Genomic DNA, 14709 nt, shown 5'->3' on the forward strand with positions numbered 1-14709 from the left:
CCAAAGGCAGAGGCTTAACCCACTGAGCCACCCAGGCGACCCGAAGTTTTTTTTTTGTTGTTTGTTTGTTTGTTCTTTGAAGATTTTACTTATTTATTCGAGAGAGAGAAATGATCAGGGAGCGAGCAGAGGGAGAAGCGGACTCCCCACTGAGCAGGGAGCCTGATTGGGGACTTGATCCCAGGACCCGGGGATTATGACCTGGGCCGAAGGCAGACACTTAACAACTGAGCTACCCAGATGCCCCAAGTTTTGAAATTTTTAACATTCATTCTGTTTCAGGTAGACTTCCCTTAAATTAACTCATTTCTCACCATCCCTTTGGTTTGATATTTTCATACCATTTCTCAGGATAAGAAATAAAGATTTCAGTTGTTTATTTATAATGGGAGGGACTTGATAGAACAGACTTCTGGGCCATTCTTGCCTTTGCCTGTTTCTTATATTTCAGAAATACAAAGAGAAGCTACTCAGGGAAGTAAAGATTAGAGCAAATTTGGGAATGACTTTTGGTGGGGCGGCACAGCTAATGAAGCTACCTAAAAACTTGCTGATTGATGACATGAAGACCGTCTGTGGAATTAATTGTTTGTCTTTAGATTTCAATAATTTACAAAAAAAGTGAGTAAAAATGTAAATTAAACAGAAACAAATTCCAGAAGCTCCTAACAGTTTGATTTGGGTCAGTGATGACAATGAAGCCTAAAGAAATTGCACACTCTCATGTCTTTCTCTTCTCGCAAGTTGCAACAGGAACTTCTAGCCATAAAACAGCAACAAGAACTCCTAGAAAAGGAGCAGAAACTGGAGCAGCAGAGGCAAGAACAGGAAGTAGAGAGGCACCGCAGAGAACAGCAGCTTCCTCCTCTCAGAGGCAAAGATAGAGGACGAGAAAGTAAGAGGCACCAGGGGTAAAAGATGCATCTCTCCCCTCCTGTTTAGCTCGTCATCATTCAGAGTGAAGCCTGATAAGGAGTGGAATTAAACTTGTCAAAAGTAAAATAAAATAAACTTGTCAAAACTGTCTGCATTTAGTTAAAGAATAAATTGTGGACCCCCGTCTAAAACTTTTTTGACATTCACATCTCATCTCTCTGCATTTGGTCTGCAGTGTCTCGGGGAAGTCCACTGAGCATTGTTTGGCAGAGATACTGATTTTCTGTTGTTTTGAACCTTAAAAATGAGTTTCTACTAAAGCAATCTAGCCATGCCATATTGTTTTATTAATAAACTTACTTCCACATTTCCTCACTGTACCTTCCTTCTGCTCAAGTAATAATTGCTCTGTAAGTCAAGCCTTTGCCTCCATCTAGTTTTTGAGTCCCCGGACTTAGGGAAGATTTAAGGCAGAACATTTGTTTAAAAAAACTATCCACAAGAGGGAGACAGATCCAAATAATTCCCTTGTCTGAGGTCAGTTCAAAATCAGGATGTAGCACTAAAGATCAGATGACTAGAACTGAAACTGTCAGTGATATTTATTTGTTTAATGCTCAAAAGAGTTTTTTAAAACGTGAGTTTTTCAAACTAGCAATTCAGGAAGATCATTGTATTGTGTTCAATCATTTATGTGGTCCCCTAAGACTCTTGATTTTTAAAAGGCAGTGTTTTATTCCTCATTTTTTTTTTTTACCTCAGGAAAAAATTAGTCTTAATTCTGGGACTCCCCCTTCTGCAGAAGCAATTAAAGAAATCGTCCAAGGTCCTTTGAAAATTGGCGGTTTGACCAGTAGTTACAAAACATTACCTATGCCATTTCCCAAAAGCCTGTTTAGACTCTGGTTTCTTCTTTTAATAGGAAAGCGTCATATGCAGTGACCAGTGGTGTTACTTCTTAATTTTTGTTAAATACTTCAGAGATATGGAAGGACAAAGCCCCACATCAAAATCGGTTTCTGTATGTGTGTGTTTCAGGGGCAGTGGCAAGTACAGAAGTAAAGCAGAAGCTTCAAGAATTCCTATTGAGTAAATCAGCAACAAAAGACACTCCAACAAATGGAAAAAATCATTCCGTGAGCCGCCATCCCAAGCTCTGGTACACGTATGTTCAGTGTTTGGCCTTTTTCCTTCCCAGGGGTCAAGAACACAGGTTCTGTGCTCAGCCAGCCTGGGCACTGGACCGGGGTCTGCCAGTTCTCAGCTCTGTGGCAGTGGAGAAGCTCCTTGAATTCTCGTCCTTCTCAGTGAGAAGATCATGATAGTACCTGCCCTCTAGGGTTGCTAGAAAGGTCTTATGAAATAATACAGTCAAGTATGCAACAGAGAGTAGTGCTTAATAAATGTTAGCAAGTATCATCTTGAGGGCAAGGAAGTAGATAATGTTTTTTGGTGAATGAGTAACAGAAATGTGGGGTGGGGCATAGAAATTAGTTCCTATTTTGCATTTTTCTATTCTCAGATGGTGCATCTGATATCTTTACAATAATTTCTGAAGATTTGGCAGGTTGAGACTTTATTTTACTTGGCTCGATAGAAGGTGGAGATCTGAGCTATTTTTAAAAGACCAGAAGCTTTTTGACTTAAAAAAAAAAAAAAAAAAAGGCAGGAAGACAAAGGAGGGAAGAGAAAGAGAACGGAGGCAAGGAAGTAAAGCGGAGTCTTCGTGACAAGTTTACCCCTGACCATCTGACTTCATTTCTTGTCACACTGTGAGCTGAGCACACTGACTTCTCTCACACACCAGCTGACAACATCAGACACTGCTGTTACGGACGCCCGGAACCATGTTTCCCCAGGTCCAGTGAAAAGAACTATGAGATACACAGTTCTCCTCTCAGGAAAATAGAAACGATGTGGTGTTTTTAAAAATCAGGACAAATACTGATAAGCAAATGTTTGGATAATAGACTGTAATAGACAGTAGTTTCATTTTTCTCATTTTATATGTTTACTGAATGACCATCAGGTTTTAAACTTACATTTTTTTGATTCTTCAGCTCATCAAAGATAAGGGAATATATACTTGATTGCTCTATATTGAAACTGTAAGCATCCCAAGAGTTCTAGTTAAAGAGTTCTTATACTTCTGTTTTATAAGTATCTGCCCTTCTCAGCATGCAAAAAAAAAAAGTGACCAAGGCTGATTCCAGAGTGCTGCATAAATACTTTTTAATGGTTTATGTAATTTCTATCAGGCATGTCAATTGACTTGAGAAGCCAGTCCCTGAAGAAAATTTTCAGATGTTCAGTAAACATCACAAAGTATTTAGAAATAAACACCACTTTGTAACCTAAAATTACATACATAATTTGTAACTAATTCATATTCCTTGTAGGTTAAAGCTCATTTTAAGAAGAGGCAATACCTTTTTTAAGTGGGAAAACAACTAACTAGAGGCAAACCGCATGTCAGCTGAAAGTTCTTCAGGTTTCCCCTTGGGTATATTAAATATTTACTTAGCAATCCTTTTTTGTGCTGACTTGAACTTCAGTAGGGTCCAATGCCAGACACCATAAATCATTAATTTATGGAATCTGAATTTAATACTTTTTTTCTAGTTAGGGCTAGATGAAGTGTCCTTAAGTTAATTTTTGAGAATGTGTGATTCAGATAAACGATACTGATAGAATCACTATCCTGGTGGTGATACTGTTCCCTGTTGGTTGTTTTCTTCACATATCGTAGTTGTGGGTGTTCACATCCACTGGATAATTGACATTCAGTTCTGAAAACTCCTCCCCAGTAGTACAGCTCCACCTCTTTCACTATATTTATGTAGGGGAGAGGAAACATTTTTAAAAACTAGTTTCATATTGGGGAAATACCTGATTGCCAGCCTTTACCTTGGAAGTGCTGTTCAAGCCAGGGGATCTGAAACTGTGATAACGGTAGTTTCACTGTGGTAGAAAAGCACCTTCGTGTACTTTTGTGTACTACCTAACAATTTTTGCAAACGAAGTCCCTTCTATATGTTTACTGGTACTCTGGCTATTCTACCCTGTTGACTAAAAAGGATTTGGGTGGTGACCTTTTTGTAAGTGTGGCACCTAAGAGAAATCCACAATGATCTCAGATGATCCAAACTCAGGCTCTCAGTGAATTCTCTGTTAGTGAGGGAAGGTCTGTACAAGTGAGTGACCGGACACACAGTGGTCATTCTTGGGGGTCCTGCAACATTCTGTAGCATACTGCTAAAGTGAACGTGGTTCGCGAGGCTGTGATTGCACACACTGGACAGAAAGAACATAAACGCAGCTGAGACACGTGTACAGCATGTGCAACTGATTATTGCTGACCAACATGCAGGAAAAACTCCAGAGCAAATGGTGAAGCCTCTTTTTCTTTGGTAGGGCTGCCCACCACACGTCACTGGATCAAAGCTCTCCACCCCTGAGTGGAACATCTCCATCCTACAAATACACATTACCAGGAGCACAGGACACGAAGGATGATTTCCCCCTTCGAAAAACTGGTAAGTTGGTTTAGCAAGACCCACTTGCTTTTCCATAATGTAGCTGTAGTTTTGTTTGGCCATCCTCTAGAGGAAAGCCAAAGGATTTGCCTCACAGCTCTTCTGCCCCCTCCACCCCTCCCCTTAGCACAAACAAACATGTGCATGCAGACACGTACATCCCCGATTTCAACACCAGTTGATTCAGGATATAATCAAAGTATCTTTTCTAATTTAAAAGTTCACCGTATTTGGATTTTAAACAAATCCAACAAAGAGTGGAATTACAAAACAAAGCCAACAAAGAGTAGAATTAAGGAACATAAAAATTCGATTTCTCCAAAAATTTAAATCTTCTCCACTAATGAGGACCTCTGTAATTTCCCCCATTTATCTAAATTTTCCTTTGGCCTCAGCCGTTTACTGCAAAAGTAGGAATAATAAACTTTCTTTTTCTTACACATTTTAGCACTTGTAAATTTTAATTGTTTAAAATAATTTAAAATAAATTGATTTATTTATTCAATTTATTCAACCAATAAAGCAAATTTAAAATAAAATAAAGATAAGACCAAGGCTACCTTCTGAGTAAGTGACTTGCCTAATGTCTCACAGATTACAGGAGAACTCAGAGTGATGCTTTGTACCTAATGATCTCATGTAATTATATAAAAATTTGCTTAGGGTAACTGAGACAATGAAGCTTCTATTTGGAGTTTAGTAAACCACCTTCTGGCTCTAAGGCTAGTATTTGTTTGCTCAAATTTTCCATTTTCAGACCCCTGATACATGAATATTTAATGTGTTGCATGCTCTTATCTCTGTAATAAATATATTTAAAGTTCAGCTAGATATAAGCATAAATACCATTGGTGTGCATTCTGTTCTAAATCATATGTTTTCCAAGTACAGTTTTTTTTTTTTAAGGAAAATAAGTAAATTTTAAAATCTTTGTATCTAGAACTATCTGAAAAGATATTCAGAGAAGATAGTTTGGTCCATTGTATTTTACTCAGGTTTACTTAAGAAGACTAGATCTATGTAATTTGTATTTGAATCCTACAGAGCAAAAATGCTTTCCAATAATTATATTCATTTTCCCAAGCAATCATGAATAACAAAAATAGATATAGATTGTAAAACCACATGCTAAAGCTATTGTCTGTCATAATTTACCTTAGCATAATGAAGATTTAAAAATAAAATCCATCATAAGTAGGAGCGTACTACCTACCATCTTTTGTACCAGGCATTGGGGTAGGATAGTGAAGTATTGAAACCAGTCTTTGCCTTCTTATTTTTATAGCCCAAGGAGTTTTGCATTTCTACTATAAGACAATAGGTATAGTAAAATACTTCCAAGAAGTAAAATACCTCCAGAGGGCTATGCAAAGAGGAGAATGAGATTTATGTATTGCATTAGAATTTCACACTATTATGTACAAATCAGATTGCCTTTCATGTAAATAAACTTGTCTGGGTTAAAAGGAAGAAAGCAAAGAATGAGCTTCCATGTATGTCTAAAACACAGAGTATAGTTTATGAAAATTGATCCATAAAGGACATGAGTTTTAGAATGTGCCGACTTTGATCTGCTGTCTTGACATTTAGTTGCACCAGTGGCTTATGTAGGAACTATTGACAGAGATTATGTGACTATTGCCCCAGGTCTCAGGGCAGTGACTGGCATTCAAGGACCTGAGGAGTCACTAAAAGGAAAGAAAACATAAGTCCCCTTATGGCAGGAGGTTACTGATGAGTGATACAGTTACATTCATGGAGAAAGACTTCTACCCTGCTGTGCACACAGCCTTTGAATATATTCTTACCACTGGGAGACTGAAAACTGACTGCAGAGCTGACACTGACTTTGAAAAGAAGTGGCATTTGGAACCAGTAAAGCATCCAGAAAGAAAATCTGATCTTTTTCAATACTTAAGAACAAGTACTGAAAACCCATACTCTGTGTCCCAGTTTCCATGAGAACAAGTTTAGGATTTTTTTTTTCTTTTTTTTTCTCTGTAAGGAATGACTAGCGAGCTGTTAATTTATTCTTGTAAAAATTCTCAGTCCACAACAGAATTCAAAGAGAAACCCTGCTCACTATATATGTTACAAAATTTTATTCAGATCTGCACTAATAGAACAGGCATTTTCTGTGTCTGTGTGATACATAGTAATAGTGAAAAGATCCAGCCCTTGTCTTGGCTCATGTTCTATTTTCTGTATCTGCCTAATATTTTAAGGTTATTCCCTTTGTAAAATTGAAAATCTGATATTAATGAAGCGTCAGGCCATTGATTTATAAAACTGAACTCTTCAAGCATTATACCAACGAAGTTCTTGAACAGCCATTAATACCTTTATATCTGCATAGGGGTTTCAAAATATTTCTTAATTCAATTCCCATCATCTAAGAGAACGGCGATATAATTAAATACAGATGTTTTGTACACATTATCTAAAGTACTTAAGAGATATCCTTCATTAATTACAAATAGGCAGAACAGAACTCTTCTTGCTTTTATCAATACAGTCCATTTGATATATTTCCAGTCCACTGTGAGAAAGTTTAGACATATATTTGCACTAAGTAGAAGAGCACTGAAATGCAGTCAAGTGATGATTTTTATTTCAGTGTTTCTTGTGTGTTTATCACTTAATAGCATTATAAAAAAGTAAAACATTATAATAATTACAATTAAACATATGTAATGATTGGGGAAACAAAGATATTTTTTGCATTAAGCTACCTCGTATAAAATGAAATCTGGAGCAGTGGCATCGATGACATAGTGTAAATACCAGGACAGCTGTAACAGAGTCAGCTTTTCCTACTGGGGCCTGATTATCACCCTCTGTGGTCTACTTGAATTTCACTGAACTCAATCTTAGATTTAAAAGAAGTTATTAAATGAGTGGATTCTCTTTGGATCCATTGCACATAGTACTGAATACTTCCAATTTCTTTTTAACCTACATCAGGACTGAACTGCCAATATGTATTAGCAAGATTTAAGGGAGTAGAGCTGGAACCAGAATAAGAAAAGTTGTAATGATCTTAAAATGATTAAAGTGGCCCCAGGGGTGTCCCTTAAGCAGTGAGCACAGTTTGGAACCTTTCTTGACCTCCTAGGACCCAGCCAGCCAGTGATAACCTAGGAACAGTCAATCAAAGAGGTCTCATTTGTCTGCAGAAATCTGACCTTTGTCATGCAAAGTGGACCTTTACTTCCTTCCCCTTAGGAGGATCATGGTTGCGCCTAGCATTTAGGAAACATCAGAATAATACAAGATAGGTGGCTCTAATCAGGCCCATTCCTAATTCATTTTTCTTTTAAATGTAGGAATTGAGATTCTTTTGCTCCTTTCACAGTGCACATTGAAGGATTTCATAATTAGTTGTGAAGTTGGGAATGAAATCTTTGTTTTCAATTTTTATATTTATCACCCACACTTAAAATTAGCACTTCCTTTTAGAATTACCTTCTTCGATTCTTTTTTGTTCCACAACACAAAGATTTGTTGATACTGAAATTTGTACTACTTTATTGAGCTTTTTGTTTTGGCACCAAATTATATTATACTGTGGTAGGTGACCTTTTTTCCCCCTAACAGAGTATATTTCTAGACTGATAACAAACTATAAAATAGAGAAAGGAAGCATCTAGGTCCAGGCACTTTTGAAATAATGCGTATTTTTCCCAAAGATACTGCATATGTGCTGACTTTAATTGACCTGCAGAACCATTTGAATTGGATTCTGTTCCAGTGAGCATATACGTATGTTTCATAAAATGTTATGGTAAAAAGTTCTAGAGGTTTTATGGTCCATTATATTATTGGGGTCTTACCTAGTGAGCTTTGCCTTTCTTTGAATGTTACAGTCTTTTCATTTAATCCTTTTGAACAAAGTGAACTGGCGGGCTAGATTAACCTCTTAAAGCATGCAAGCCATAGAAAGCTTGGCTCAGGCCAACAGGACTGTTCCAGCCCCGCTGAAATATTCATCTTGAATGGTCAGCAACGCTAGAGTTAGACTCATATGGAAGGGGTCCAAACATAAGTTAAGGTTTTGGAAGGCCGGTGTCATTTTCCACACTGAGTAAATTGGAAAGGAGGCAGAGGTGAGACAGATAGCTTTATAAATCTCCCTCAGAATGGCAGTTAGAAGTTATGTTCTGGTACCTTGGTGACCTATTCACATTAGTATAATCCAGAATTAATACAAGGAGGGTTTTTTAATCTTTTTTTCTTTTTCCAAGATTTTATTTATTTATTAGAAAGAGAGAGAGAGAGAGAGAGAGCACTGAGCTGGGAGGAGAGAGAGAAGCAGATTCACCTCAAGCAAGGAGCCTGGGATCATAACCTGAGCTGAAGACAGTCACTTAACCCACGGAGCCTCCCAGCACCGCCCCTCATCTTTACCTTATGTTTTAAAATCTCTCTTTCTTCTTTCCTCTGTTTCTCTAATTCTGTGTTTTTCTCATGATACACAAACATGTGCTCACGTGAACGCATGGGCATGCGCACATGTTTCTATACAGAGAGCATGAAAAGAACACTTACGCTTGTGAAAACATCGCTCCGAATCTTATTCCAGACTAAAAAAAACTGGAGGATTTTTACCTGTCTTAGTACTCTATCTTAGTTCTACTGTTACAGTCACTCTTGCTTAAAATCATTAGAATAATCTTTTGGGGATAAAATTACACCAGTTTTCCCAGAATTAAGAAGCAATGTGGCACAGTAGCAACAGCCTTTGAATCCACCTACCAGTTTGAAGTCTGGATCCTCAGTCTTAGGAAATGTACTGAACCTCCTCAGCCTATGACTCAGTCATCTGCAAAATGGGAATAATTATTGCATTTGGTTCATACAGTTGTTTTAGGAATTCTGATGAAGTATTGCGTGTAATGAGCTTAGGATCATACCTAGGATTTAGGGAGTGTGTAGTTAGTTCTATGTTTCTAGTAGAGAAGGAATTCAGTTTCATTTCTTTTTATCAAGTTAAAACTCTATCTCTTATTGTTGTGGAAAGTCTTTAAGGTCTAACATTCTGCCACATTTATTGATTAAACAAGTAACTGGGGAGAAAGTGACAAGCCTTCTTTTTAAGCTCTGTACAACTTGCAGTAGTAATGTCAACCCTGGAATAAAGGGTTTTGTCAGTTTTCTATTTCTCTGGCATTTCAGAGCCAAATACTGTGTCCAAAAATAGCAGCAGACTTGTTTCTGTCATCTAACATAGGAGGAACACTAATTGATGCTTTGTGCTCACTGGGGCCAAACTGAGTTTTAATTTCTGCCCTTGACTTTATTTTTAAATTATGAGACTTTAATTTTTAGAATGGTTTTAGATTTACAGGAAAAACTGAGCAGATAGTACAGGGCTTCCAGATCATTCTCCACCCACCCCCCAGCCCAGTCTTTGCTCTTATTTACATCTTGCTTTAGTGTGGTACATTTGATATGTGCAATGAACCACTAGATACATTCTTATTAATGTAGTACATAATTTACATTAAGGTTGTTCTTAGTGTTATAAAGTTCTATAGATTTTGACACAGGAGTAATATCATGACATGTGTCCATCATTACAATATAATGCAATAGTTTCACTGCCCAAAAACTCCTTTCTGCCCCATCGATTGATCCCTCCCCCTGACCAACCCCTGTTAACCACTGGTATTTTTACTGTCTCTATAGTCTTGCCTTCTGCACCATGTCATATAGTTTGAATCATATGGTATAATGTATGTAGCCTTCCAGTCTGGCCTCCTTCACTTGACAATATGCATTTAAGATTCCTCCATGTCTTTTTGTGGCTTGAACGCTCACTCTTCTATTGCTAAGTAATAATTGTGTTGTTTAAAGGAACTACAGTGTGTTCATCCATTTACCTATTGAAAGACATCCTGGCTCCTTCCAAGTTTTACCAAGTATGGATAAGTCTACTGTAAACCTTCCTATGTAGGTTTATGTGGATGTAAGTATTGAACTCAGGTAAATTCATAGGACTGTGATAGCTAGATCTTACAGTAAGACTATGTTTAGTTCTGTAAGAAATTGCCAAACTGTCTTCCAAAGTGGCTGCACCATTATGCACACCCTCCAGTGGAGGATCAGGGTTCTTGTTGCTCCACATACTCACCAGCACTTAGTATTTTCAGTTTCAGTTTTTAGATTTTGAACATTCTAATGGGTATATGATAGTTTCCCATTTTGGTATTAATTTGTAATTTCCTACTATTCGTGTGTTATGTCTTTCTCCACCCCTTTACTTTTAATCTATCTGTGTCTTTATTTATTTAATTTTTTGAAGATTTTTATTTATTTGTTTGAGAGAGAAGAGAGACTGAGCATGAGCCAGGGGAGGGGCTGAGGGAGGGAAGCAGGCTCCCTTCTCAGCAGAGAACCTGACTTGGGGCTCTATCCTAGGACCCTGGGATCATGACCTGAGCAGAAGGCAGACACTTAACCAACTAAGCCACCCAGGTGCCTCTATCTGTGTCTTTATTTTTTTTTAAAGATTTTATTTATTTATTTGACAGAGATCACAAGTAGGCAGAGAGAGCCGGAGAAGCAGGCTCCCCACTGAGCAGAGAGCCCAATGTGGGACTCGATCCCAGGACCCTGGGATCATGACCTGAGCCCAAGGCAGAAGCTTTAACCCACTGAGCCACCCAGGCACCCTGTGTCTTTATTTTTAAAATAGTTTTCTTATAGGCAACATATAGTGGGTCATTTTTTAAATCGACTCTGACAGTCTATTTTAATTAGTGTATTGGACCATTCACATTTGAAGTGGTTATTGATATCGTTAGATTATTACCACCATGTGTGTAACTGTTTTCTAATCCTGTACTTACTCTTTATTATTATTATTATTTTTAATTTACCCTCGTTTTGTAGCTTCTCTGGACTTAATTGACCATTATATGATTCCATGTTCTCTGTCTTCTTAGCGTATCAATTGTACCTCTTTAAAAAATTTTATTTGGTGATTTCCGTAGAGTTTGAAATACATATTTGTGGCTAAGCTGCATCTGCTTTCAAATAACACTGCACCGTACATTCCCAATTCCTCCCTCCTATCCTTGCTGTCATTCATCTCATTTTTTTCTATAAGCAAAAATCACCCAATACGTTGTTGATATTATTATTTTGAATAATCTACTAGATCAATTAAAAATAAGGATAATAAAATATTTTATTTTTCTGTCATTATTCCTTCCTTTACATCCATAGGAGTTTCTGACCTGTATCTTATCTTTCTTGTTGAAGACCTTTTTTTACTAGTTCTTGCAAGGCAGGTCTACTGGTAACAAATTCCCTTGGGTTTTGTTTGTCTGAGAAAGGTTTTATTTCTCCTTCATGTTGAAAAGATGATTTCACCTAATACAGGATTCTAAGTTGCTGCGGGTTTTTTCTTGCTTCACTTTGCTACACAACACTTTGCTACACTCTATCTGCTTGCAAGGTTTCTGACAAGAAATCTAATATAATCCTTATCCTTGTTACTCTTTAGGCAAGTTGCTTTCTAATAGCCTCTGGTTTCTTTGAAGATGGTCTTTTTGTCTTTGGTTTTCTGTAGTTTGAATATGATATGCCTAGGTGTTTAGCTTTTGATATTTATACTGCTTTATGTTCCCTGATATTCCTATACCTGTGGATTTCAGCCATTGTTCCAATATTCTGTTCCTTTCTTTCTTGTTATTTTAGGATCCCCAGTACACATCTTTTGTAATTGTCCCAGAGTTCCAGGGTATTATGTTCTTTTTTTTTTTTTTTTTCCCCTTTACCTTTCAGCTTGGGAAGTTTCTATTGATGTGTCTTCAAGATCACTGATTCTTTCTTCAGTCACATCCAGTCAACTGATGAGCCCATCACAGCACTCTTCATTCTGTGCTTTTGATTTCAAGAATTTCCTCTTCATTCTCTCTTAGAGTTTCCATCTCCCTGCTTCCATTTACCTGTATGTTCTTAACATGTTGTTAGCTTTTTCCATGAGAGCCCTTAACATATTACTGATAGGTGTTTTAAGTTCTCTCTCTCTGATAATTCCAGAATCACCATATCTGAGGATGGTCTGATGTTTGCTTTGTCTCTTTAGTGTGTTTTCTCTTACCTTTTAGCATGCTTTGCAATTTTCTGTTGAAAGCTGGATGTGATGTATTAGAAAATAGAAACTGAGTGGTGAGGATTTTGGTGTGAGATTTTATGTTAATCTGGCTGGAAGTGGGTTGCATTTAATGTTTACCCTAGCTGTAGCTGACAGGGCTTAGTGTCCTCTAGTTGGTTTTATCTGTTCTCTTCCCCTTTCTTAGGATTACCCTAAAAAGTCTTCATAAATAGTCTGTCTTACAGCTTTTTCAGTTATAATCTATTGTTGTTGTGTTGGGATCCTATTGATATGGTGGTAAAATGTTGGGGAGCATCAGGGTTCTATATCTTGTAATTAAATCTCATTTTTTTTTTAATTGCCCTGCCGTCCCGGTCAGATAAAGTTCTGGTAAAATATTTTTAGGGCAAGTTTTTGTGAAGTAAAATCCTCTGGATGTATTTTTAAATTGTTACTTTTCCCTTGAGCATGTTTCCAAAAATGGTTACTTTTCTCCCCTCTTCCATCCCTATCCCATGCCCTCATTTGTGTAGGAGGAGACTTTTCACTAATCTTCTCTTGAGAGAACCTGGTTGGATTCTTATAAGTAAAACCCATAAATGTGTAGGCCCTCGCTGAGATTGGACCCCTGGAGGTTTTAACTGTCAAGCAAGCTAGTCTGTATCTATCTCCAGCAGTTTGTGTCTCCAGCAACTCATCAAAATTACATTTAAAGGTTCCTACCGATTACTGGCTCCAGTGGGCTTCTGCTTCCAGTAAGCTGAGCTCAGCTGTGATTTTCTGTATTTTCCCGGCTCTCCAGATTTCAGGGTAGGACTCTGAGACCTCTATTCTCTGAAGGTTGGAAGAAAACCACTTTGATTTTTTACTTTGCTCAGCTTTTTTCTTGTGATGAGGATGGAAGTGAAGATTTCCAAGCTCTTTACATGTTGGAGTTGATACCAGAAGTCTGCCATTGACGTTTAAACCTGTAAAATATTAAAAAAAAAAAAATTTAAACACAACTTTCCAAGTTTTAGAGGTGACAGATTTATATTTAAGCAATATAATTCTTACCAATTAATTATAATAGATATTCTAAAGATTAGCATAAATGATTGACTGTCTTTCTCAGCTTGGTCATGACTAACAAATCCATGTGCTAAAAACTGTGACAGAATAGGCTGAAATAATTTTAAATCACATTTTGGAAGGAATCCAATACTTTGTGCTGAAGTCTTTGCCTAATGATTTATTCTATGATATTTTATTCTATGCCCTCTTCTGTATGTCATATTTCTCTTCTCCTTAATTGGAACCAACACCCTATTGATTTTGGTACATTGAAAATATATTTGATGAAACATTGGTTTGGGATGGTGTATAAACTACTGTGTAAGCAAGATTTGGGAATTATAAGAAATTTTTTCTGTGTTTTTCTTATTTTTCTCATTATATCAAACTCTAGAGATTTGATAAAATAAGAAAAACCAATCGTGGCCCTCCAAAAGTTAGAGTTCAATTCCCTTTTAAAACAGAATTTAATTTTCCACATAGGTAATTTTACTTTTTGAAAGAAGACTTTCTGATAGATTTAATCACTTTAATTATGAAAAGTTTGCTATTTTTTAAAAAAGATTTTATATGTTTATTTGACAGAGAAAGACACAGTGAGAGAGGGAACACAAATGGGGCGTAGGAAAGGGAGAAGCAGGCTTCCTACTGAGCAGGGAGCCTGATGTAGGCTGGATCCCAGACCCTGGTCATGACCTGAGCCAAAAGGCAGACGCTTAACTACTGAGCCACCCAGGCGCCCCAAAAGTTGGCTATTTTAAACTAAGTCATTGATTCTAAAATGCTCATTTTTTAAACAAACATGTTTATAATCTCAATGGGTCTAATGGATGATATTCTCATAGTTCAACCAGCAATGGTTTTTGCTTTTGCATGTTTTTCTTAGTGTTTGTGCATGCTACAGTTGATAAGTTACTGTGGTATTTACCTAAGAATTAAATGGTTTAGAATGATAAGATTTCTTGTCCTATAGAAAAAGTATAAATTTATATGTACTTTTATATAAAAATTACTTAAAAACACAGATATTAATGTTCCTAAGAATTATGTATTCAAAAGTTAGTTGTGATTAAGTTAGAATCAAGGAACAAAATGGCTTAAGTTTCACAATTCAATAAACAAGAAGCTGGTCTCACAGAT

The 14709-nt window shown here is 36.9% G+C and overlaps 1 protein-coding gene across 14 annotated transcripts in view; it reads left to right on the top strand.

Annotated features, from left to right (window-relative positions):
• The window catches only part of LOC111147209 (histone deacetylase 9), a 926500-nt gene that overhangs the window by 483622 nt on the left and 428169 nt on the right, over window positions 1–14709 (top strand). For 6 of the 14 annotated variants that reach the window (XM_022503097.1, XM_022503098.1, XM_022503100.1 and 3 more), the window contains 3 exons: window positions 745–895; window positions 1915–2041; window positions 4291–4412. In XM_022503097.1, coding sequence (XP_022358805.1) covers window positions 745–895; window positions 1915–2041; window positions 4291–4412 — 400 coding nt within the window. The remainder of the gene's footprint in view (window positions 1–744; window positions 896–1914; window positions 2042–4290; window positions 4413–14709) is intronic. The other 8 variants (XM_022503099.1, XM_022503103.1, XM_022503109.1 and 5 more) reach the window with 3 other exon arrangements.

The sequence above is a fragment of the Enhydra lutris genome, unplaced genomic scaffold, assembly GCF_002288905.1.
Source record: "Enhydra lutris kenyoni isolate GAN:26980312 unplaced genomic scaffold, ASM228890v2 scaffoldscaffold16, whole genome shotgun sequence".
NCBI classification, from domain to species: Eukaryota; Metazoa; Chordata; class Mammalia; order Carnivora; family Mustelidae; genus Enhydra; species Enhydra lutris.